Source organism: Thalassophryne amazonica, chromosome 8 (genome assembly GCF_902500255.1).
Source record: "Thalassophryne amazonica chromosome 8, fThaAma1.1, whole genome shotgun sequence".
In the NCBI taxonomy this organism is placed as follows: Eukaryota; Metazoa; Chordata; class Actinopteri; order Batrachoidiformes; family Batrachoididae; genus Thalassophryne; species Thalassophryne amazonica.
In genome coordinates this window covers 74,310,974-74,337,848 of record NC_047110.1, presented here as the reverse complement: position 1 = coordinate 74,337,848, position 26,875 = coordinate 74,310,974, and the positions used below count along the sequence as shown (strand labels likewise).

Genomic DNA, 26,875 nt, shown 5'->3' with positions numbered 1-26,875 from the left:
TTGTCCTCTGATTTTGGCTGAAGGTATTTTGGGCCATTCTTCTATACAAAACATCTCCAGTCAGTTCAGGTTTGTTGGTTTCAGAGCATGGACAGCCCGCTTAAAATCACACCACAGGTTTTCAATAATATTCAGGTCTGGGGACTGGACAGCCCGCTTAAAATCACACCACAGGTTTTCAATAATATTCAGGTCTGGGGACTGAGATGGCCATTCCAGAACTTTGTACTTGTTCCTGTGCATGAATGCCTTAGTAGATTTTGAGCAGTGTTTAGGGTCATTGACTTGTTGAAAGACAATGTTGTTGTCACTGATTGTTGAATATTGTTCTCAAGAATCTGCTGATATTGACTGGAATCCATGTGACCCTCAACTTTAAGAAGATTCCCAGTATCTGCACTGGCCATACAGCCCTACAGCATGATGGAACCACCTCCAAATTTTACTGTAGGTAGCAAGTGTTTTTCTTGGAATGCTGTGTTCTCTTTTAGCCATGCATACCACCCCTTATGTCCAAATAACTCAATTTTAGTTTCATCAGTCCACAGCATCTTATTCCAAAATGAAGCTGCCTTGTCCAAATGCACTTTAGCATACATCAAGCGACTGTTTGTGTCATGTATGCAGAAAAGGCTTCCTCTGCATTACAGCATCATACAGCATCTTCTTGTACAAAATGTGCTGTATAGTTGAACTATGCACAGAGACACTATCTGCAGCAAGATCATGTTGTAGGTCTTTGGAGAAGGTCTGTGGCTTGACTATGACTGTTCTCACAATCCTTCGCTTCAGCTTATGAGATTTTTCTTGGCCTGCCACCTCGGGGCTTAACTAGTACTGTGCCTGTGGTCTTCCATTTCCTCACTATGTTCCTCACAGTGGAAACTGACAGCTGAAATCTCTGAGATTTGCATCCTTCCCCTAAACCATAATGTTGAACAATCTTTGTTTTCAGGTCATTTGAGAGTTGTTTAGAGGTTCCCATGTTGCCACTCATTAGAAGAGATGCAAAGATGAGAAACATTTGCAAATGGCCACCTTAAATACCCTTTCTTATGATTGGATTTACCTGTGTAAGGAGGTCAAGGGTCAGTGAGCTTACCAAACCAATTTTGTGTTCCATTAATTAGTGCTAAATGTATTCAAATCAATAAAATGACAAGGGTGCCCAAATTTATGCACCTGCCTAATTTTGTTTAAATACTTATTGCACACTTTCTGCAAATACTAGAAACTTCATTTCACTTCCCAAATATCAGTGTGTTCGTCTGCTATATGATATATTTAACTGAAATTTCTGATCCAGACAACCAATGATTTATAAAGGAAAATCATGAAATCAGGGGTGTCCAAACTTTTGCATACAACTGTATAAATGGTAAATGTATTATTTTTGTTTATCCCATTGAATTAAATTGAGAAGTCCACACTACAAATGAATCTTGATTCTTTCAACTCCACTGTATTGCGGTACAGAAGCAAAAATACACAAATTGTGCAACAGTCCAATAACTTATGGACCTGACTCTACATGCAGCTAGCTTGAATAAAAGGTGAAGACTCTCAGTTTGGTCTGACCCCTAAACAGGACTCTCCTGTGAGGGCTCAGCGTAAATGCATATGACGGGAGGGATAGGCCACCTCACCTCGGCTTGGACAAAACAGGACACACTGAGCAAATGGAACAACAGTGTTACAGGGCCAAGACCTGGATGCACCATGTGATTCCAGTAAATACTTAATTTTCTAGATGTTTCCAAATAATACTGAAATAATACTGTAATCACAATATAATGCATTTAATAAACCTTAGTATCCATCAGCACAGAGAAAAGTAAAAGTAGAAGAGCAGTGAGACAGTGTATGCAGTTGCAGACATACCCCTTGGAAAAAAGCCTGAAACTCAATTTTCTCAGACTGCACACATTCCATTATATCAAATAACATATGTGTTAAGTAAATTATAAGTTCTGTTTTATTGCTGTGTAAAATTATTTTAAAATAATAGTTCCAAGATAGCTTTATTTTCATCACAATGTCAGATTTTTAGTGGGTCGGTATTTTACATATACAAAGATGAATTCCTCTGGAAACAGCAAGGAATGTTCCACAAATTACTTATTAAACCTTTTGAATAACTAAGCGGCATTTGAATGAGCACAGAGCACATGCTCAGTGTTTCAAAGTTTTTAATATCCGAAAGGCGATTCCATTTGGTGCTGAAAATGTTTCCAATGATTAAAAAGTTGCTTTCATGCAACATTGGCTGGGACGCCACTGCTTGCACTTCATAAAGAAAAGATGAGAACATATGGGGGCTATAGAAAGACTTCCACCTCATCTACTTTGTCATCAGTGTTCCTTTGGAAAAATTAAGTGATGTCAAACCCAGAGACAGGTCAGTATGCACTGGTGCAGCCACACTGCCAAACTGTCTTACGTCACAGATGGCAACCATCCAGACAGAGCAATGGTCCATCTGAGTTCCAGTGGAAAAATAAAATAAAATAAAATAAAAATAACTTGAAAAAATAATTTATTTTCTTTTGTGGCCCCAAAGAGTTTTTTTTTTTTTAAAAAAAGGTCAAAATTAAAAAAAAAAAATTCTATGTGCACCCCAAGGCCCAGTAGGGTCTATAAAAATGATAAAAAAGTAACTGAACTTCTTGAAATCCCTTCACACATAAGAATCTAGTAGTTGAGCTACAGGGAAGCTGTTGCAAATTGTAGTTAAACTATAGTAATAATAATAATAATAATAATAATAATAATAATAATAATAATTTTATTTATAATGCACTTTACATTTGACACCAAATCCCAAAGTGCTACAGTATAAAACAGAAGAACACAAAAGACTATAAATCAATGTAAAAACAATAAAACAGTAGCAATAAAATTAAAATAAGAGTGATAAAACAGTAGCAATTATTTAGCTAAAAGCCAGAGTAAAAAGGTAGGTTTTGAGTCCTTTTTTAAAAGCATCTACCGTCTGTGGAGCCCTGAGATGGTCTGGGAGGGCGTTCCATAGATGGGGAGCAGCCACTGAGAAGGCCCTATCACCCATGGTCTTGAGCCGTGTCCTGGGCACGGCTAGACAGTGCTGTTGGCCTGACCGGGTCCTAGTGGAAGTGTGTGGTGTGAGCAGTTCAGTGAGGTAAGTGGGGGCCACACCATGGAGACAGTGATGAGTGTGCAGGAGGACTTTGTATTGAATATGGCAGTGAATGGGGAACCAGTGGAGGGAGTGAAGAATGGGGGTGATGTATAGTACAAGCTTAGGTACTTATACAGTAGTTCACTATGCGCCGACACTGTTTATTAATAACTACGTCTGAAAGAGGTAATCGGGGCAGCGCCAGGGGCACTAGGGGGTGCCATAGTTCCCCCTGGATTAGTCATATCACCCCCAAGAAAACAATAGCTCATTTATTATTTTCATTTCATTTTGTTGTGTGGGCCGCTGAAGAGGAGGTACTGCTGGCCCACCGCCAGAGGGCACCCTGCCTGAAGTGCGGGCTTCAGGCACGAGAGGGCGCAGCCACCTCCCAGAAGCAGCCTGGAGTGACAGCTGTCACACATCAACCATCAATCACCACATCCCATAAAAGCCGGGCAGCAACTCCACCTTCCTGCCCAGAAATCGTCAAACCATTCAGGTAAACACTCAGCCATAGTTTTGGTGCCGTACGCACACAGTTGTTCTGGATATTTTGCAGGCGAACCTGTTGACTGGTCTGCAGCTGGAAGCTGGGAGGAGACGACGCTCTTCGCTCCTCGAATAAGTAGTCACTCAGGCGCTGCACGTTATTGTTCCTGTTTCAGGAGGTGGAGGTGTTTTTCCCCACTGGAAAGGAACTGCTTGCTGACTGTTTTGCTGGGTGTGTGCACACACACCCACCATTGATTGTTTCTGCTTCCTGCCAGCAGTACCAGATCTGACAGCTGGAGACGGTGGCCACCTAGGGACTCAGGACTTGGCGGCTCCAGTGTGCTCCAGACCCGTTGGCAGTGGAAATCGTGTGGGACCCGGCTCTTCTCTGGACAGACGTCTTCTATCCTCGAGCCTGCCCCTGAGTAAAAACAGTGAACTTCTCTGTGAAACGGAGTGAACTTCTCTGTGTGTTTTATAGCAGTTTGAGTGATATCAGCGCTGTGTTGGTGGCCGTACAGCCAATTAAATACAGAATTAGGGCCAAAAACAATTGACAACATTTTTCTGCTGAGACAGTAACGCGGTCACCTGTTTTTGATAACTCACGTTTAATCTGTAAGATGCTCTCACTTGTAAAACAAACATAGCGTACCACAAGCTTGACGAGTACAACTCAGATTTCAAACATTCATTCAGACTTGCTGAATCAGTATTACCTGGATCTCGAATTAGAAGCAGCAGGTCCACAAGTTATTCATCAACCTCCGTCAAAGCCATTTAAAGATGTCAATCCTGACTCACCTTTCTGCTGATTGAAGTTGGTTACATGGGACTCTTGTTTCTGTTTTCGCGCGCAAGAAACAAGAATCGTCCGCTATTTCAGACCGGACTGTTATTATTCATTCCTTATTAACGTTCCTTTTTACAACTGAGGCAGCCCACGATGTGTTTCTGCCGAGGACTGGACCATTAATATCACATCGTCGGTTTGTAAACTTAATTTAGGTTCCCTCATGTAAAAGAAAAATAATAACAATAATAATAATTTCCTCCATGTGTAGTGGGACTTGACTGATTAAACATCGTTCCTCCAAATGCTGCTGCTCTCTGCCGATATTACCAGTTTGGCGGTAAGCTAAAGTTACGGCCCCTCGTGTAAAGGAAAAACAATAATAATATCCTTTATGCATTGTTTTTGTGGGACATGACTGATTAAGCACTTTTCCTCCAAATGCTGTCGCTCTCTGCCGCTGTTACTGGCTGTGTGTCTACGCTCCTGCTGGGGCAACAACCTTCTTCACACCCGACTGATGAGATGCTCCCTGTCCCTCTCTGTTCGACTTGCTACTGATGCTCTTCTGGTTTGAATTTCCAGGTGTTCACTCTCTTCGGGCTGTGTACTGGAGCATGTTTGAAGCCCGGTTGCCGTAGAAAATCACTGACAAATACAAAGTCTCTTATTACGAGAAAATAACAGTAACGTGATCATGACTACACGCCGTTTGCTAATTTATCACCACCGAAATTATCCTGGTATTGGTAGATTTGCTAACTCCCCAACCATGTGAAAGCATGTGTGAAATACTTTTATCAACAGGGAAATGGCACTGTTGCTGCCATGACAGTCACGCAACAATGGCATCACACTGTCTTCCTCCATTTGTCTGCTCTGGGTTCATTTCTCAGCCTGAGCTAGTGGGTGCCGGTGCTTTGTCCCACCACCAAGAAGAAAAAAATTACATGTTAAATTACACTTCCGTTAACAACACCAACAACATGCATTAAGAGCCTTTTTTGTTCAAAAAATTAACATATGTACAGTGCATCCAGAAAGTATTTACAGTGCTTCACTTTTTCCAAATTTTATTTACATTTTATTCCAAAATGGAGTAAATTGATTTTTCCCTCAAGATTCTATTCACAATACCCCATAATGACAACACGAAAAAGTTAGTTTTTAATTTTTGCAAATTTATAAAAAAAATGAAAATAAGTCACATGTACATACATATACAGTAGTGTTCAGAATAATAGTGCTATGTGACTAAAAAGATTAATCCAGGTTTTGAGTATATTTCTTATTGTTACATGGGAAACAAGGTACCAGTAGATTCAGTAGATTCTCACATATCCAACAAGACCAAGCATTCATGATATGCACACTCTTAAGGCTATGAAATTGGGCTATTAGTAAAAAACAGTAGAAAAGGGGGTGTTCACAATAATAGTAGTGTGGCATTCAGTCAGTGAGTTCATCAATTTTGTGAAATAAACAGGTGTTTATCAGGTGTCCCCTATTTAAGGATGAAGGCAGCACCTGTTGAACATGCTTTTCTCTTTGAAAGCCTGAGGAAAATGGGACGTTCAAGCATTGTTCAGAAGAACAGCGTAGTTTGATTAAAAAGTTGATTGGAGAGGGGAAAACTTATACGCAGGTGCAAAAAATTATAGGCTGTTCATCTACAATGATCTCCAATGCTTTAAAATGGACAAAAAAAAATAAAACAGAGACGCGTAGATGAAAACAGAAAACAACCATCACAATGGATAGAAGAATAACCTGTCGAGAGGGGAAAACTTATACGCAGGTGCAAAAAATTATAGGCTGTTCATCTACAATGATCTCCAATGCTTTAAAATGGACAAAAAAAAAAAAAAAAAAACAGAGACGCATAGAAGAAAACAGAAAACAACCATCACAATGGATAGAAGAATAACCAGAATGGCAAAGGCTCACCCATTGATCAGCTCCAGGATGATCAAAGACAGTCTGGAGTTACCTGTAAGTGCTGTGACAGTTAGAAGACGCCTGTGTGAAGCTAATTTATTTGCAAGAATCCCTCGCAAAGTCCCTCTGTTAAATAAAAAACATGTGCAGAAGAGGTTACAATTTGCCAAAGAACACATCAACTGGCCTAAAGAGAAATGGAGGAATATTTTGTGGATTGATGAGAGTAAAATTGTTCTTCTTGGGTCCAAGGGCCACAGACAGTTGAGATGACCCCCAAACTCTGAATTCAAGCCACAGTTCACAGTGAAGACAGTGAAGCATGGTGGTGCAAGCATCATGATATGGGCATGTTTCTCCTACTATGGTGTTGGGCCTATATATCGCATACCAGGTATCATGGATCAGTTTGGATATGTCAAAATACTTGAAGAGGTCATGTTGCCTTATGCTGAAGACGACATGCCCTTGAAATGGGTGTTTCAACAAGACAATGACCCCAAGCACACTAGTAAATGAGCAAAATCTTGGTTCCAAACTACCAAAATTAATGCCTTGCAGATGTGAAGAAATCATGAAAAACTGTGGTTATACAACTAAATACTAGTTTAGTGATTCACAGGATTGCTAAAAAAGCAGGTTGAACATAATAGTTTTGAGTTTGTAGCATCAACAGTAGATGCTACTATTATTGTGAACACGCCCTTTTCTACTTTTTTTTTTACTAATAGCCCAATTTCATAGCCTTAAGAGTGTGCATATCATAAATGCTTGGTCTTGTTGGATTTGTGAGAATCTACTGAATCTACTGGTACCTTGTTTCCCATGTAAGAATAAGAAATATACTCAAAACCTGGATTAATCTTTTTACTCACATGGCACTACTATTATTCTGAACACTGCTGTACTTTGTACCTACATCTACATGTACTTTGTTGATGCACATTTGGCAACAATTACAGCCTTAAGTCTTCTTGAATTTAATGCCACAAGCATGGTGCACCTATCTTTGGGCAGTTTTGCCCACTCATGATCAACACTTCCCAAGCTCCATCAGCTTGGATGGGGAGCATCAGTGCACAGGCATTTTCAGATCTCTCCAGAGATGTTCAATCGGATCCAGGTCTGGGCTCTGGCTGGGCCACTCAAGGACATTCATAGAGTTGTCCTGAAGCCACTCCTTTGATATCTTGGCTGTGTGCTTAGGGTTATTGTCTTGCTGAAAGATGAACTGTCAGCCCAGTCTGAGGTCAAGAGCGCTCTGGAGCAGGTTTTCATCCAGGATGTCTCTGTACATTGCTGAATTAATCTTTCCCTAAATCCTGACTAGTCTCCCAGTTCCTGTCACTGAAAAATATCCCAACAGCATGATGCTGCCACCAACATGCTTCACTGTCGGGATGGTGCCTGGTTTCCTCCAAACATGACATCTGGCATTCAGGCCAAAGACTTCAATATGTTTCTTGTCAGACCAGATGATTTTGCTTCTCATGGACTGAGGTCCTTCAGGTCACTTTTGGCAATCTCCAGGTGGGCTGCCATGTGCCTTTTTGCTAAGGGTTGACTTCCATCTGGTCACTGTACCATACAGGCCTGATTGGTGAGTTGCTACAGAGATGGTTGTCCTTCTGGAAGGTTCTCCTCTCTCCAAAGAGGAATGCTGGAGCTCTGACAGAGTGACCATTGGGTTCTTGGTCTCCCTCCCTGACTAAGGCCCTTCTCCTCTGATCGCTCAATTTAGATGGGCAGCCAGCTCTAGCAATAGTCCCGGTGGATCTGAACTTCTTCAATTTGCGAATGATGGAGGCCACTGTGCTCATTGGAGCCTTCAAAGCAGCAGAAATGTTTCTGTACCCTTACCCAGATTTGTGCCTTGAGACAACCCTGTCTCTGATGTCTGCAGACAATTTCTTTGACTTCTTGGTTTGTGCTCTGACCTGCACTGTCACCTGTGGGACCTTATATGTAGACAGGTGTGTGTCTTTACAAATCCTGTCCAATCAACTGAATTGACCCCAGGTGGACTCCAATTAAGCTGTAGAAACATCTCAAGGCTGATCAGTGGAAACAGGATGCACCTGGGCTCAATTTTGAGCTTCATGTCAAAGACTGTGAATACTTACGTACATGATTTCCTACTTTTTTTTTTTAAGTAGCAAAAATCTCATAACTTTTTTTTACATTGTCATTATAGGGTGTTTTGTGTACACTTTTGAGGAAAAACATGAATATCATCCATTGTGGAATAAGGCTGTAACATAAAAATGTGGAAAAATTGAAGTGCTGTGAATACTTTCTGGATGCACTGTATATACAGAATATAATGCCAGGGTTACAACACAGAAAGCAAAACTATACAGAGGAAAATTTAAAAAAAATGCAAGCATGAGTGATAAAAAATATATACACCTCAAAGTCACTGGTTCCCCTGAAATGGATCATTTGTTTTTGATTGCTTTTTTGTTATTAAGTCCTTAAATTGTGGTGCTGTACTTTAAAAACTCTTGACAGAAGTGTTCAAAGTTTCATTTTGAGACCTGTCCATCTCGTTTAATAAATATGAAATTTTCCCAGGAGCAGTTGACGCTGAATGAAGTAAATGACGTCCTTGTTCAAATCCTCATTTGTTATGAGCTGCTGAGGCAACAGAGGCAGGGCTTTGACATCATCCTTTCAGAATAGCCCAAATCTGGCATTTTCAGACTTATATAATGAGATAAATATTTTACTCATAAAAGAAAGTAAATATTCATAAACAGAACTAATACACAAACAAGTGTAATCACATTTGACCTTTGACCTAATTATTCAAACACATAAACATGACGTTGAATGACGTCATGTCTTCAAACTTCACGTCATGGAACTGCAGTGAGTGTAGTCAATTTGGCGTTGCTGAAATGGATCAGTTTTTGCTTCCCAATTATCCACGAGGGGAAATGGAAAGAGGTGAAGTCTGCGTCGCCTAAAAAGAACGATATGAGGAAAAGCAGTGGGGGACGGCCAAACCGATGACCTGGCACTCCTTGCAATTAACCCTCTGAGAAAATGGGCCCTGGACAGCAATCAAATTATTGATGCTTTTGCTCTCATCCACAACAACAGGCACATTGTGCTGTTATCAAGACATCAATGGCAGGTAAAAGATTTTCTCGTCTGTCTGCTGTTAGCATTTTTTTCCTTTAGACTATAGGCCACATGGCTAGGTCTGTGGATATTTGTATTGAACAGTAGCCTAGGTTTGTGTGTGATTTTGTTCATTCTGCATGTCGTCAGTGACTGTCACAGATGAGAACGCGGCTATGTGTCCGCGCACGTCAACGTGGCAGATGTGTTGAGAGCCATCATGACACATGAGCCCTTATTTTATAGCACTCTTATAAAAATGCCAAGCTCCCTCTTAGCACCTGCAGAAAAACATCTCTGGAGCGGCCACTTGAGAGAATTAAAATCATACTTCTCCCCTCACCTCTTGGCATTATCCTCGTATGATCTTTATAAGCGGTAAGAGAGTCCAATGTCTCTCATCTTCATTAATATCTTACTTTCTTAACATGAAGATGTCTTGATTTAATTTGCCACTGACAGGATTGTGGTTAGTTGGCTGTGTGGTCTCTTAAAACCCCAGAGGTGTATTTTTTGTGGGGTTTTTTAATCAACCTATGGCACTTGAATTTTTTTTGTAATTGTTGATTACATCTGTGTCATCACTGGTGGAAATATTATTTGATTTGTTGTCACCATAAGATCCCAGTAAAATGTTTTCAGTTGGGGTCCACACAGACCCCAGGCTGACCAAGTGCAGAACATGATTTCTGATGTTTTTCAGGTTTATTTTTCTTGACACACTGATACACTGGACTCTGTAAAATCCATATTTCTGATTGTCATTTGCATTTGTAAAGTCTTGCATATGTGATGTCTAACCGGTGTCTAACCACTTAGCTACAGCAGTGGAAAAAGTATTGCTGTTTGTGCCCTACAAATACTGCTGGCTGGCAGATGGTTATTTGTGAGATGTGTGATCAATTGTCTGTCTGGGTGGTTGGCATCCATGACCCAAGGCAGTTCCTTGATGTTGTGGATGCATCAAAGCACAGCACTAGCACATGCTCAAAGACTTGACTTGACTTGCTATGGCAGCAGCCACATGGCATCAGGAAGATCATGGCATCAAACCAAAAACATATATAAACAACAGAAAAATGTAGAATTGTGACTTTAAGCATCAATAATGTAACATCAATACAATATTTTTAAATGCAATAATATTAATATTTAGGTGTTGATATCATCAAGGAAAATCTTAATAAGTAAGGATTAAACAACTCGAAGCTGTGCATTATACGGTTTGAATGCACGACGCGTAGTCTAAAACACTACGATGCGAAGCTGAGTGGTGCTACTCCACAAAGTGCATTCAAACCATATAATGCATGGTTTTGAGTTGTTTAATCCACTTATACCATGGTCGCGCACAGTCAGCTAACACACAAATATTTATTTAAGTTAACATTTTTCGTGTTCTCTTCTTCTTTCCCGTCTTCAATCTTGTCCAGTTCATCTGATGTTAAATGTTTATGCCATTGCTTTTGCTGTTCTTCTCGTTTTCTCTCCTCCTCTTTCCATTCCTCAAATGTTTTATTTTGGTCAAAAATATTAAAATTCACTTGGAAATCCATGTTTTATCATGTTTCTGTCATTCACCTGTCAAAACACAGCTGATCTGCGCCAACTGATTTGCATGTTGCTGTGGTGATGACCAGAGCGGAGTGATATTGCAGTGACTTAACTCGCCGAACTACGTGTGTGTATACACGAAAATAATGCACGCCAGTTAGACATGGAATTCTCACTGACCATGGTATAAACATGAATAAAAATTGATATATAAACCTGGCAACATCAGTCCATGCGTACAGTTTTGCAAGGTGTTATAAATAAAATTAAAAAATATATGGATGATATTTGCTGTGAGGCTAATGCTGCCTTTTTCATGGTTACCTCACTCGCATTCACTAAGACTGATACATTCAGGCCTGGAAGCTGCCCAGTGTAACCACTGTGTGAACTGTCAGACACTGAGCAGTTGAAAATTGATGGCGTCACTGAAGGCTACGTCAGCCTCCAACCTTTAGACCACCACATCTAACAAGTTTTCCCTTCATTTCAGAAAATTCTAGTAAACAAAGTTTGGAATTTGAGCAATGAATACTTGAGCAATGAACATGTTTTTGAGTTACATTATACCCCAACTACTTTTTCTGTAATAAGAAAAGTGCCCAATCATTAATTCTTATCAGAAAGATGGAGTGCTTGCTATTTCTAGAACTACATTCAAGCATTTTAAATTTACTACTTTTTTAACATCACTTGTATTTCGTGAGCATCTATTGTGACATACTGCATGGATAGATTGTGTAAGAGTTATTACCCAAGGCCAAAATATGGCCATCGGGTATTGCAAAGACCTTGCATCTGTCCATCCATCCATCTGTGCTCAGCATAAGTCCATTTCTATTATTGCCAGGGTCCTCAACCTTAGTTGTGGGGAGGTGATGGTCTAGTGGTTACGGCGTTGGGCTTGAGACAAGAAGATCCTCAGTTCAAATCCCAGCCTGACTGGAACATCACTAAGGGCCCTTGGGCAAGGTCTTTAATCCCCTATTGCTCCCGGTGTGTAGTGAGTGCCTTGTATGGCAGCACCCTCACATCGGCGTGATGTGAGGGTGCTTAGTCCAAAAAATGGAATAAGATACTTGAGAAACTCAAACGATGTCCAAATATCAACCAGTTTAAATATTTATACAAAGAAATGTTGTTCTCCGGATATGTATCTGATGAAAAAACATTGATTTTGTGTTGTATGATGAATCTGCTTCATTTCAATTCTTAATATTGAATATGTAATACTAAGCTATTGTGAAATACTCACTTCCCTCAGCTGTAGTTATGAGCTGCTACTCTTCAGTAGAGGTGGGCGATACCGGGAATTTTGGTATTGATCAGATACCAAGTAAATACAGGCTCAGTATTGCCGATATCAATACCGATACCAATACTTTTTCATATTTAAGCATCATAGAGCCAAAGGATCCAAAAGACCTAGGATAGAATTTCGCCAAACATTGTACGTGACAACAAAATACCTTATTATCACAATCAACATTTTTGTCCTGAGGTAGAGGGTTGATAAACCACAATACAAGGGTGCACTGCTCCGTGATGTGTGACACAGTGCAGCGCTGCTCTTACAGACAGAGAATAGACTTTGATGAATCTGCGTGTGCAGCAGTCAATGCGTGCGGGACAGAAAAAAAGCTTGAGTATCAATCTTTTTACACGAGGATCGTTCAATATCAATACCAGCGTTGGTATTGATATTATTGATATTAGGATCGATCCGCCCACCTCTACTGTTCAGATTTTGTTGGAAATGAAGGTGTATGAACTGGCACATACGAGGTCTGTCAATAAAGTAACGGCCCTTTTTATTTTTTTCAAAAACTATATGGATTTCATTCATATGTTTTTACGTCAGACATGCTTGAACCCTCGTGCGCATGCGTGAGTTTTTCCACGCCTGTCGGTTACATCATTCGCCTGTGAGCACGCCTTGGGAAGGAGTGGTCCCGCCCCCTCGTCAGATTTTCATTGTCTGGAAATGGCGGAATGAAAAGGGCTTTTTTTCCATCAGAATTTTTTTCAGAAGCTGTTAGAGACTGGCACCTGGAAACCATTCGAAAAATTTATCTGCCGTTCGGTGAAAATTTTACGGGCTTCACAGAGAACAAGGACTGTTACTACAGCTTTAAGGACTGCTTTAAAGACGGTCGGCGCACCGCGCTCCGAGCTATGACGACGAGGCACAAACCACCGGATCATTTCTAAACGGATGGCTCTGTGTATATTAGACCGTCGTGTGCTCTTTTTCTGTTTATCACAAGAGCTGGACATCAGCCATTTTCTGGCAGATTTCACTCTTAACAAGAGATTTTGTCATGGAAAGCCGTGCAGAGGCTTTGTGCATAACGACCGATTCGCTGTGGAAGTGAGACAAAGGAACACCTCCGTTTCGGAGTGTTAGAGAACAAGTTTGGACATGCCCAGCTCTCCACAATTTCTCTGATACTTACTGGACTGGTAAGCATTGAAAGCTGACATAGTCTGACGCATAATGACAGCTTTTAACCTTGCACTGTCCTCCAACGCTATCTGTGCCTGCCAGGTTTGGTTAATCCAGCCATGCTTATACAGTACTTCTACTTACTACAGAATGTTCCTTACTGTAAAGTTATTATTATTGTGACCTAATTTAATTCTTTTGTATTCATATACAGCTGTGGTTGAACATTTACATACACTGTTCATGGGCATGAATGTCATGGTAATTTTGGACTTTTAATGGTGTCTTTTAACTGTTGTTTTGCCAGGGTGGAATTATTGTACAGCATACATCATTAATGACTTTAAAATCAAGAACTGGGTGCACAAGTTTGAATTTATTTTGGATCATCTCTCATTCACACAGCGTCAAAGTTATACATACAGGCTCAAATATAAACATTCATACACTGATATATTTACCTGAGACCCTCAAATATGGCCATCGGGTATTGCCAAAACTTCACGCCCGTCTGTCTGTCTGTCCATCTGTCTGAGCTCAGTATAGGTCCAGTCCTATTACTGCCAGAGTCTTCAAATTCACAGGGAACATTCTTGAGACACAGACCTTGGACAAGTTCAAAGATAACCTGTACCTATTTTAAGAGGTTAAAATTCTGTTTCTTTTTTTTTTTTTGGACGGGCAGGGGTGTTAACCAGTCAGAGTAGAGTGGCACCATGATGTCAGTGGCTGGTCTAGTTAGCTGCAAACTCAGTTTCGTTTGTGTGTAAATATAACCTCTTTGTTGCATATTATGTTAAAGCTCACAAGAAATAAACACTTCTAAAACTGAAAATGCTGTTTTTGTAACCTGACAACACCTCTGGACTGATTTACAAGACATTTTGCAGACTTCAGCATGCATGCTAACTTCTGCTTACTCAAAGCTAACTTCCGCTCTTGTCAAAAGCTCATGTATACGCACTCATGCCCTCCTGCAGATGGCATTAAAATGTGGTGAAGTGGTTAATGCACTTGGTTTCAGTGCGGAAGGTTGCTGGTTTGAATGCCACCCCTACCACATTTCTCCATGTAATGTAGAGTTGCGTCAGGAAGGGCATCCAGCGTAACATTTGTGCCAATTCAACATGCAGATCCACCTTGGATTTGCTGTGGCGACCCTGAGTACAAAACAAGGGAGCAGCTGAAGGGACTTACTTACTGATTGAGGAGCTTTATTGAACATGTACAAATTGTCAGGACTGAGCGGAGGTGAGGCACAGACAGAGGCTGGACGCAAATGCAGGCTCACAACAGGACGTATGCGTAAAGGATGGTTTTATTCAGGCCTGGGTTCAGTAACAGGAAGGCAGTCCGCGGAGCAAAAGTACCGGGCAGGGACAAGACAGAGGACGTGGTCAAAAACAAGCAGGGTCAGTACACAAGCAAACAGAGTTGTCAGGGCTGAGGCAAAAAGCAGGATCCGGTACACAGAGCAGAGTCAAAAACACGGCTGGCAAAAACAGGACTGAAACAAAGTGCTGGTGAGTGAATGAAGCAACAAACGAGCAGGGAGGAAGTGAACTGAAGCAGTTTAAATAAGAACAGGTGTTAATAAGACAATGAGGTGCACGTGGTGGAGGACGGGCCTGGAAGGGGGCGTGGTCAGGTGACAACTAAGAGGCAAAAGTGATGCAGAAAGGTGGCGACAAATGGGCAAGTAAATGACATGAATGGGGCGTGGCCAACAGTGATGACAAAGTGCAGGTGCGGGACATGAGAGTGCAGTGATCAGAAAGAGACTGTGATAACAATGAAACTGGACATGACAACTTAGAGACCTGAGAGAAGTGCAGACAAAGAGAATGACAGGCAGGTGCAAGTGAGCGGTGACGAGATTACAGACAAGACAACTAGAGATCATACAAAGAAAAACATGAACAGGAATCTAAACTCGAACAGGACTTAAAAGCAAACCAGAAGATGATAAACAGAATAATGGGAAATAACACACTATGACAAAACTAAGTGGAACAGACAGACAAAACCATAAGAAAAACAGAAACTAAGTGATAACAAAACCTGGCATCACAGTATATTACAGACATGAGAGCAGCAAAAATAGGCAAACAATAACTAAATGATAAACCATGAAAACACAGACTGATAGAACAAAACTAGAACGGAACTGGAACATGGCTGAAGTATAAATGTAACAGAAGAATGTGCCAAAGAAAAAAAAAAATAATAGAACATAAAATAAACACATGATGAATATAGCAATTAATAAAACAAGGCTGGGGCAAAAGGAGCAGAACCAAATAAAGAGGGAAAATAAGGACTGAAGCCTGGAACTGGGTGGGGCATGACACAAATTGTACGTAAAACTTAATATTAATGTAAGTAACAATAAAGGTGTTATTAATTTTATATATATATATATATATATATATATATATATATATATATAAATTTCTATTTATTTTCATTTATATAGTGCCAAATCACAACAGAGTTGCCTCAAAGTGCTTCACACTAGAGGATGACATTTTTCGGGAATTCCTGTGGGTCACGTGATTCCTGCGGGACTCCCGCGGGATGGGAGTCAAAATTTTATCAATCCCATGATTGGGATGGAATGGGAATAAAAATGAACGGGAGCGGGCAGGAGCGGGAATGCCAAAAATAGATGATGATTTTCATCTATTTAATGCCGCGTTCACACCGGGCGCGATCAAACACTACAAATTCGCGGGGGTCGCGTGGCGACGGACGTGCCTCCTTCGCCCGGTGTGTCGCTCTGCTTTTGCTGCGAAAATTCACCCCGGTGCGTCATCAAATAGGAGGAGCTTCCATTCCGCTTGCCGGCTCCAGTTGTCAGTCAAGTTAACATGACGGACCTTGATCACACAGAGCAAGTTGTGAAAAGCTCCCAATACAGAGAGTATCATTATTTGCTGCAGGAGCTGTGGTCCTTCCACCTATGCAGGACCCAACTTGAGGACCAACTGTCCCGTTCACGCGCTCACATGTAAACAATATATATATATAAAAAAAAAACTCTGCTGCTTGCTGCAGCTCGCTCTTCCACCAAAAAACTCTGTCATAACTGTGTTTAGAAACCAGTCACCATTCGTTTTATTATACATCTGTGTAGTTAATAAGTAAAATAATCTCCATTCACTTGCGGGCGCACGTAACATAAAAAGAAAAAGAAACTCCGCTCCTGCTGCTGTGGCTGCTGCTCGCTCCAAAAAACAGGCTGCTACCAGAGACAGGACAAGTTCACATCTTCAGTCAAACTCCAGACATCTCCTCGTCACTACATACTCAGTCCCTGATTGATCATCACGGTGCGAGACATACGGGAGTGGGATGGGAGTGGGACTGATTTTGAGTGGGAACGGGATGGGATTGGGAGTCATCTTTACAGGAGTGGGACGGGATGGGATTTATTTTATTTTACTCCAGTCCAGGATTGGGACAGGATGGGATTTTTTTTCTGGGAGCGGGATGGGACGGGAGTGAAAATCCACTCCCGTGTCATGCTCTACTTCACACAGGTAAGGTCTAACCTTACCAACCCCCAGAGAAACAGTGGTAAGGAAACACTCCCTCTGAGGAAGAAACCTCAAGCAGACCAGACTCAAAGGGGTGACCCTCTGCTTGAGCCATGCTACACACACAAATTACAGAACAATTCGCAGAACCATTTACGGATGAATATACAAGAAATGCTGTTGGCGCACAGGACAGGAGGATCACCAATACGAATACAACTCCCATCTCTGGATGGAGCTGCACCTTAAACAGAGAAAAAACAGAATCAGGCATCTGAAAGACAAAAATACTGTATAATTTGCCAGCATTAAAAAAGAAAAACAGAGAAATACTAAGGTGATCACCGGTCACTAGCCCTAAACTTCACTAAAAGACCCAGAATTTAGGTAAAGTTGAGGCCGCAGCCCGCTCCAATTACAAATAAATGAATTAAAAGAGTAAAAAGCGTAAAACAAAACTGTACCAGTATGCTAGCCATATGAAAGGGAAAATAAGTGCGTCTTAAGTCTGGACTTGAAAATCTCCACAGAATCTGACTGTTTTATTGACGCAGGGAGATCATTCAACAGAACAGGGACACGATAAGAGAAAGCTCTGTGACCCGCAGACTTCTTATTCACCTTAGGGACACAAAGTAGTCCTGCACCCTGAGAACGTAAAGCCCAGGCCGGTACGTAAGGTTTAATTAGGTCAGCTTGGTTGGGAGGTGCCAGTCCATGAATAATTGTATAGGTTAGTAGCAGAACCTTAAAATCTGATCTCACTGGGAAAGGAAGCCAGTGAAGGGATGCCAAAATGGGTGTAATGTGGTTGTACTTTCTGCTTCATGTCAAAAGTCTGGCTGCAGCATTTTGAACCAATTGGAGACCCCTAATGCTAGACTGCAGTAAACCAGAAAATAGAACATTGCAGTAGTCCAATCTCTAAGAAATAAATGCATAGATCAGGGTCTCAGCATCAGCCATAGATAGGATGGGACGAATCTTCGCTATATTTCGCAGGTGGAAGAAAGCAGTCCTAGTAATATTTCTAATGTGGAGGCCAAAGGACAACGAAGGATCAAAAATTACCCAAAGGTTCCTCACTTTGTCAGTGTGATGTATGACACACGAGCCGAGGCTGAGTGTTAACTGGTCAAATTGATGCCGATGTCTCACTGGACGAAGAACCATCATTTCAGTCTTATCAGAGTTTAAAAGTAAGAAGTTTCTAGACATCCAGCTTCTCACTGCTGCAAGGCAATCTTCTAAGGATTTTATGTGAATGAGATTACCAGCAGTTATCGGCATGTATAACTGAGTATCATCTGCATAACAGTGAAAGGTAATTCCAAAACATCTCAATATGTGCCCAAGGGGTGCTATATAAAGGGAGAAAAGCAGGGGACCTAAGACAATCCCCTGTGGAACCCCAAATTTCATGTCACTAAGGTTAGAGGTAGTGTTACTGTACAAAACACAGAACGACTGGTCAAGTATGACGTCAGCCATGCAAGGGCACTCCTAGTAATCCCAAAATGATTTTCCAGCCTATCAAGTAAAATATGATGATCCACTGTATCAAATACAGCACTGAGATGTAACAGCAACAGAACCGTAGTGGTGTCCGAATCCATTGTAAGCAGAAGATCATTCACCACTTTAGTGAGAGCCGTCTCTGTGGAATGAAATTTTCTAAAAGCAGACTGCAGTGGCTCAAAGAGATTATTCTCAGTAAGATAGTCAACGAGCTGCCGTGACACCACTTTTTCCAGAATTTTAGAGAAAATGATAGATTTGATATCGGCCGATAGTTTTTCAATACACTAGGGTCAAGATTAGGTTTCTTAAGTAATGGTTTAATCACTGCAGATTTGAAACATTTAGGAACAGATCCAGAAGTTAAAGAAAGATGAATAATTTCCAGCGCAGTCGGCCCAAGAGTGGGCCACAGGTTCTTAAACAGTTTTTTGGTATAGGATCAAATAAACAGGTTGTGCTTTTTGTTGACATTATGAGTTTTGTCAGCATGCCTAGTGAGATACTATCAAATTCTGTAAATCTAGGTAATACCTCAGTAGTGGCGCCCACCTCAATAGCAGGGCGTAGTGGCTGGGTTAAGGCATGCCGGGATATGTTTAACTTGATGTCTTCTATTTTCTTCCCAAAGTAATCCAGGAAATCTTGTGCTGTAAAAGGACAGCAAACTACAGGTGGTTGGCCATGCATAAGTGTTGCCACTGTGTCGAACAAGAACTTTGAGTTATGCTTGTTTTTGTTGATCAAATCAGAGTAGTAGGTCCGCTTTGTATAGCATCACACCACACAAGGTGAAACACTTCTAATTTTGAACGATGCCATTTCTGTTCTAGACCTCTTGCTTTACGCTTGAGGTCACGCAGATAATCATTGAACCAAGGTGACTGTGATTTGGGGCAGCCCGGTTTTAACACAGGTGGTGCAATCATGTCGAGTGTAGTTTTGAGCACTGAGTTTAAACTATTCACAAGTCTGTCTACTGACTGGGTATTTGTCAAATGTGAAGCTAAGACATCAGGCAGTCTAGCTTCGAGTTCAGTCTTAGTTGAGGAGTTGATACATCGCCGTAATGATATATAAGGTTGTTGTTCCACTAAACACGGCAGCGAAACTGTAAACTTAATAAGTGAGTGATCAGACACCACTCATGTAAGAGGCATGATGTCAATATTCGTGACAGCAATACCACGTGCGAGAACCAGATCCAGGGTATTTCCACTAATGTGCGTCGAATCCCGAATGCATTGCCAAAATTCTAATGCATCCACAATTTCCATAAATTATTTGCAGAGGTGATCAGAAGGCTTATTTATATGAATGTTAATGATCAGAATGTTATCTACACTAGTTGATAAGTTAGAGATGAACGCACCAAATTCATCTAAGAATTCAGAATATGGGCCAGGAGGCCTATATACAGTGACACAGTAATACGACTGATTTTTATTCTTCTAACCTTGGCAATGTGTAATATCCTGAGTAGAGCGGAGAATCAGATGCTCAATCGAGTTATATTTGTAACCCCAACAGCTAATAAGCTAAACCTAGATTTATAAATAAGAGCAACACCCCGCCTTGCTTTGCATCACGAGGGATGTGACTAAATGTATATGCTGGTGGGCAGGCCTCATTTAAAGGGAGGACAGCTGTAGGTTTAAGCCAGGTTTCACATAGCCCAATCATATCTAAGTGATGATCAATAATTAGATCATTGATCAACAATGATTTTGAGGACAGTGATCCTATGTTAATGAGACCCAGTCTAAGGACCTCAGTGGGGTTGACAGTTGAACTATTTGGGTTCAGGGGTGGTTCCAGAGTAGCATATATAAGATGCCTAGAAGTAGGCTTAGGTTTGGGACATTCCACGCGTGTTGTAGGTAGCAGACATGAAATCTTTGCTATTGCTGGAACAACCACTGGGCCATCCTCAATTTCAACATCATCCAATATAGTAATGGGTATTAAGTTTGGAAAGCGTATCCCTCTATGATTTTTATGGACACGACTATGGAAGCAGGCCACAGTCTCAACTTGTTGAAATTCCCTCCCTGGCAAATAAACTGCACTATCACCATAGTGGATTTTCTGCACTAATTTCCCCACTAAGCTAATGGATTCCACACCCGCATTTATCATAAACCTTGCAGGGTATCTAATCAGCTGCTCCGTGGCCTGCTGTAGATTCCTCATGTTACCCACCCTGTAGAGCTCTATCTATGTTCGCAGACAAGATGGCGGCGCCTTCCCCAATAGGGTGGAGGCCGTCCGGCATCAGCAAGCCACGGCGGCCCCAGAACGAAGGCCAGTTATCAATAAAGCTAAAGCTTTGCTGTCTACAAAACTGCACCAGCCACCTATTTAATGATGTCAGCCTGCTAAACGCCTCATCAGTGCCCCGGGAGGGGAGGGGACCAGAGACTATTAATCAATACCGACACATCTTTCTGGCAAGGTCACAAGTCCTCTCTGTCCCTTTTTGTGACCTCTGAGTGCTTCATCCTGATATCATTGGCGCCAGCATGAATAACTATGTGACTATATCACATGTCATGTTCCTTCGTCTGTCTTCCCTTCTGCAGCGTCAGCACACTAAGATGAGATGCAATGCCGGGAGCTCTGGCCCCAGGAATACATTTAACGTCAGCCGGCGTCTGTAACCTGACTTTGCGGGTGATAGAATCTCCTATCAGTAAGTCCGGTGTTTCGACCTGGAAACAGGAGTGGAAGTTACTCGTGGGCTCAGAGAATTCACATCAGGCAAATCCAAGGGGGAGAACCAATTCACAGTTCGCACTGGCGAGTGTGATCGGGGTGCCACAACCGGGCACCAAGCCCTACGGGGCTTCCTCCGCCTAGCCACAGTCTGAAAGCCTTCCTCCACAGCCGGTGTTTCTAAGCTGATGCTAATGGGCTCTCTATCCAGCCCAACACTAACTTCATCTGGAGTGCCTGTAACATCTAACTCCACTGAGCTAAGAAGCTGCTCTAACTTACGGACATGGCTCTCTAAGAGAGCCACCCTATCTTCCAACATCACGCAGGATTTACGGAGGGTGTAAAAAAGGATTTGTAGTGTACTTTGTGCACTAAGAAATTCAAGAATGTAGCCAAGCAAGCATGAGCTAACCAATAATGGATAAGCTAACCACTCCTAAGGCTCACACAGACGCAAATAAATTAATTAAAATTCACAGTAGTTACACTGAAAAACTAACAGACGTATTAAACAGGTAAAAAAAAAAAAGCAGTAGCTATAAAATACAGTAAACAGTCAATTAACTAACAGCAGTATAAAAAACATAAATGAAAAAATGATGATGGGGGTCCGAAATAGCTAACGCAAGCTAACCACTAGTGAAAATGCTAGCCGATTTTACACAGGAGTAAAATAATTACTTACAATTCACAGCAGTTCGACTGAAAAACAAACAGAAGTATTAAACGGGTAAAAACAAAGCTATAAAAAGTAACAATGGGGGAGGGGAGGAGTCGGCCTAGCTAGCGAAAGCTAACCGCTAGCGAATGCTAACTGCTAGCGATTCACAGCAGGACTGTTGTTAAATGACATTCAGAGTAGATACAATAAATAACCAGAAGAGTGCTAAACAGAAAATAAAGAAGCGTATACAACCGTGTGAAGTTCAGAGTAGCGTCACAGCAACAAACAATCCATCAGAAGAAAGTTGCCAGATCTGTCTTCGAACATTCACTTGGATACCAATTAAGCAACTGCAAATTATAAAGAAGACAATTCTCATATAGCCAAGGGTATTTTAGCATTGCGTTATATTTTAATATGTGGTGCTGAAGGTTCTACAGTGTCTTTTAACATGACAAGGCCAAGGCCTATTAACTCCTTGTTAGTTGACTACAACCGGTAGTTTTTCTTTGCCGGCATAAAAATGGTGTTCTGGTAATGCAGAAATGCATGTTCCCATGTAGTCCAAGAGTCAGAGGGTGTTTATTTGCTTAAAATGAGAGGTTGTTTAATGGGTATTTCTGAGAAGGGTATTCCATGGGGCATTCAAAACTGAGGTGCTTGTGAGTTGCAGCCGGAGCATATAGCCGGTATTAACCCTTTTCCATTTTTTCAGCCGAGTCACAATTACTGCAAATTAATGGGGTAGGGCAAATTAAAACTTGAATAACTCAACTTACAAATTATGTAAAATTGACCCTTTTTCTGGGTCACTAGAGGTCAAAAGGTCACATGACATTGGCAAACCTTGAGATTTTGTCTAAAATTTTATTGGTATCCTGTTTTCATGAAAAATTCAACAAAAAACACATAATCATACATACATCAATGCCACAACTTGGCATTGATGTCTTCGGAATGATATAGAAGGAGTATGAATGCATCTGTGTCAATGCTTCTGACTACCACAACAGGCACGGCACCTTCATTTACCTCCGCGACAGAGATAGCGTGAAAGATCAGTCGAGTGTCAGCCTCCTCATGTTGGCTTTGCAATTCATGGATATGAGTTCTCTGCACTTGACCAGAAAGAACTGTGTAGTGGAAGCATTCTTCTCCTGTGGCAAAGTAGAAACTGTGATTTTCTAGAATTGATGTCCATTCATCTTTGAGAAAGCACAGCAGCTCACGCTTGAATTCTGAGGAAAGCATTGCACTCCCAAAATCAGCTGGTCTTCTTTGCCATGGTCCTGTTATCTTGTGAGAACACATAGATTGACCACGACTGTCATGCTCTTGATCCTTAATCGAAGGCCAATCTGGATATGTGTCACAGACAAGATGCACCACCTTGGCATTGGAACAAGCATTTTGAAGGATTACCCTGACTACACCACCGAAGGAGGTCGGCAAAGTGGGGAGGGTGCGCATGAAAAACATGGCATCAATTAGGTAGGCATCTGCAGCAGCTGGCTCTTTGTTGGTTGTATCCATCACTGGTACCTGTGTACCACAGATCCTGTAAAATATAGGGCTAGCACATGGTTTCATTATGGACAGTGCAAGGCAACTGTATTGCAGTGTGTTTCATCACTTTCACTTTAGGTTCAGTTTCACCACACAAGTAACAACCTTTGTTTTTCTCTTCTGCAGTTGATGAAGATGAACTAATTCCACTTACCTGACTCAAATCCCACATCCTATCACTGAAAAAAACACTGAAAATATGTAGTTTTAATTGATTAATTTCAAGAACTGGCTTTATTGATATGCTGATTAATTTTCTTCCTCCTAAAACAAAAGATTTATGCAGAGGTGCCATCTATCAGCAAAATGTGGAACAAATATGAATGTAGATTGATTTACCCCAGTTGATGCAGGTCTTAGCCACCCGTACATTGGGCAAAGTAGCTCCAACCTTCCCTTAAAAACTACCCTGATGTCTAATCTGTAAGGAGATAGAGATTTTCTTGGATTCCTGTTTGGATTTCACATGAAAAAAGGGCCACAATGAAAGTTTTGACAAAATCTCAAGGTTTGCCAATGTCATGTGACCTTTTGACCTCTAGTGACCCAGAAAAAGGGTCAATTTTACATAATTTGTAATTCAAAGGAAGGAGCACCTCTGACCAAACATTTTAAGGTATGGAACATGATTCTAGCTCAAAAACTAGTGGAGTTATTCAAGTTTTAATTTGCCCTACCCCATTAATTTGCGGTAATTGTAACTTGGCTGAAAAAATGGAAAAGGGTTAATACCGGTTATATGCACTGGCTGCAACTCGCACGCACCTCAGTTTTAAATGCCCCATGGAATACCCTTCTCAGAAATACCCATTAACCAACCTCTCATTTTAAGCAAATAAACACCCTCTGGCTGTTGGACTAATAGGTGCCACACGCATCAGGCCTTGTACCACAAGTATTTTCTGAAGATTCAGGGAACTGTTCAGCAGGGCTGAGGGTCTTCAGTATTTGATTACTCATGTTACTGGATTTCAAATTCAGGACTCTGAAATTGCTGCACAGATGTTTCACTCAAGTCTGCCTGTGTGTGGGTGGTTTCATTACTTTATTGCTGAGAACATGGGATTTCTCAAAACTTGCATCTCATTGTCAGGCATGGTGCTGAGCAGGATGCAGTTAAAGTTCTGAATCGATATTGCAGGCAGAAATGAATGATTTATTTTTTTGTGGATTGTGTTCTCTCTCTGCCCACTGTGGCTCAGACTCCACAATGTGGTAGCTGAAGGATTTGCTCCATCTGCCTACTAAATTAGATTTTGGACAACAAAATCGTAAATTATTTAAAGTATTAAATGCAGCATATGTTTACGTCGATAAAAGTACAACCCTAAGTGAGAGTTCTGTGTGTTGTTACATATGCAGTTAAGTTGTGTAACTAACCAGAGAACTTAACCGAGTGGATTATGTTTTTCCCATGAGTGTCCCTTCAATTGAATTGTTTTATATACAACACTAGAGACAGAGCTGCTGTTGATGATGTTGTTATTTATTGCACAACAGCATTTTTAATGTTACAAAGCAATAATACACTTAAGATTTGGTTGTGGTCTTTGCATTTGGAAAATTTATGTTGCTGCAACATGGGTATCAGGAGGGTTTCTGTAAGTGTTTTGAATTATAATATGGTTTTATTTCCTGTAACACTATTGCTGGTTATTGTGCCTCAGATTTTTTTTCTTTTTCTGAGAAAACATCTCACTGACTCCCACTGAACTACTGAACAAAGAAAACTAAAATAACCTGTGGACTCTTACCTGTTTCATGTTATGGTGTGCAAGGGTGTCAGCTGGCCTTAATGGGCCTAAGGGCCTGTACAGGACTTACTTCATCTCTTCATTTTCTGTTTTGTTTGACATCAGGGCAGTAAAAGGTATTTAACTAAATGACATGCTTAACCTTTTCCTATTATGTGGTTTTGTCTCTGCAGAAATGTTTAAAATTCAACGTGGATGCTCCTATCTGGCTGTCCAAACAAAGAATCTTGTGCAATCTTAACCAGAGCCTGAAGGATGTACTTAACTACGGCCTGTTCCAGCCAGCATACAATGGCAAAGCTGGCAAGTTTCTGGATGAGGAAAGACAGCTAAGGGAATACCCATTCCCTTCCTATGCTCCCGTACCTTACCTGGAGGTAGGTATGGAATCATATGTGTGAGTGATTTCTCTATATAAGTAGCAAAGAATTAAACATCAAGTTGTTGAGTGTGATAAGAGAATGGAATAAAAGGCACAGATGCGAGGTGACAGAGAAATAAGAAAGATAATGCTCATATTGAATAGAAGGAGTGATGTTCCTTATGACACCAAATTGGGCTAAACTTTAATAGCATGGTAAGCTAAAGCTTATACACTCAAAGGCTGCAAATATTATTTTCTTTCACTAATTGAGCAATCAGATAAGATGCTGAATCAACCTCACACCACCATAAAATTATACATTATTTTGAAAAAAAAAATGTGATAGGCTATATACACTCATTGTGTAGCTAGAAACACGTGAGCTAACATCAAATTCTGAAAGGTAATCCCTGAGTCATGTTATCTCCTGTTTTTGACAATAATGTGGTGTAAATGTGAATGTCTTATAAACTTCCAGAGCATTATGATGGGCACCAGATTTAAAAAAATTATGCTGAATGAATGCATTATGTATTTAATATGAATGTCCTTATCAGCTTTAAATGGCATGAAATTACAGACAGCATGTAGTACGTATGTTGATGCTTTAGCAGATGTTGTCTTGGTACTGCTGTGTTGTATATTTGTGTTGAAGAAAATAGCCTGAAGGGTTTTTAATTCCTTTAATATCCTTCAGAGTATTTATTACGTTTAAGTAGAAAGTTTAGTCTGTACAGACCATGAAATCATTCTGTATTTTGAATAAAAAGACATTTGGGTTTCATAAGACTTAAGTAATTAAATAATTAATTAATTTTCTTTGGCACCACTGTAATCTATATTATAATAGCCAAGTGGCCTCTGTGTGCTTGTGTGTGTGCGCGCATGGCTTCGATCATGCAAAAACTGGGGAGAGCTGACGTTTTCTGTTTGATATGCTTACAGTGAGGAAAATAAGTATTTGAACACCCTGCGATTTTGCAAGTTCTCCCACTTAGAAATCATGGAGGGGTCTGGAATTTTCGTCTTAGGTGCATGTCCACTGTGAGAGACATAATCTAAAAAAAAAATTCCGGAAATCCCAATGTATGATTTTTTAATAATTTATTTGTATGTTACTGCGGCAAATAAGCATTTGAACACCAGTGAAAGTCAATGTTAATATTTGGTACAGTAGCCTTTGTTTGCAATTACAGAGGTCAAATGTTTCCTGTAGTTTTTCACCAGGTTTGCATACACTGCA

At 40.8% G+C, this 26,875-nt stretch overlaps 1 protein-coding gene across 5 annotated transcripts in view; it reads left to right on the top strand.

The window, feature by feature from the left end:
• Positions 1-26,875, top strand: part of shank3a (SH3 and multiple ankyrin repeat domains 3a) — a 624,660-nt gene that overhangs the window by 93,506 nt on the left and 504,279 nt on the right. For all 5 annotated transcript variants that reach the window (XR_004562245.1, XM_034176660.1, XM_034176659.1 and 2 more), the window contains exon 2: positions 25,442-25,645. Coding sequence is in view for 4 of the 5 variants with exons in the window: in XM_034176660.1 (XP_034032551.1) it covers positions 25,442-25,645 (204 nt within the window). In the remaining variant the exon portion in view is untranslated. The remainder of the gene's footprint in view (positions 1-25,441; positions 25,646-26,875) is intronic.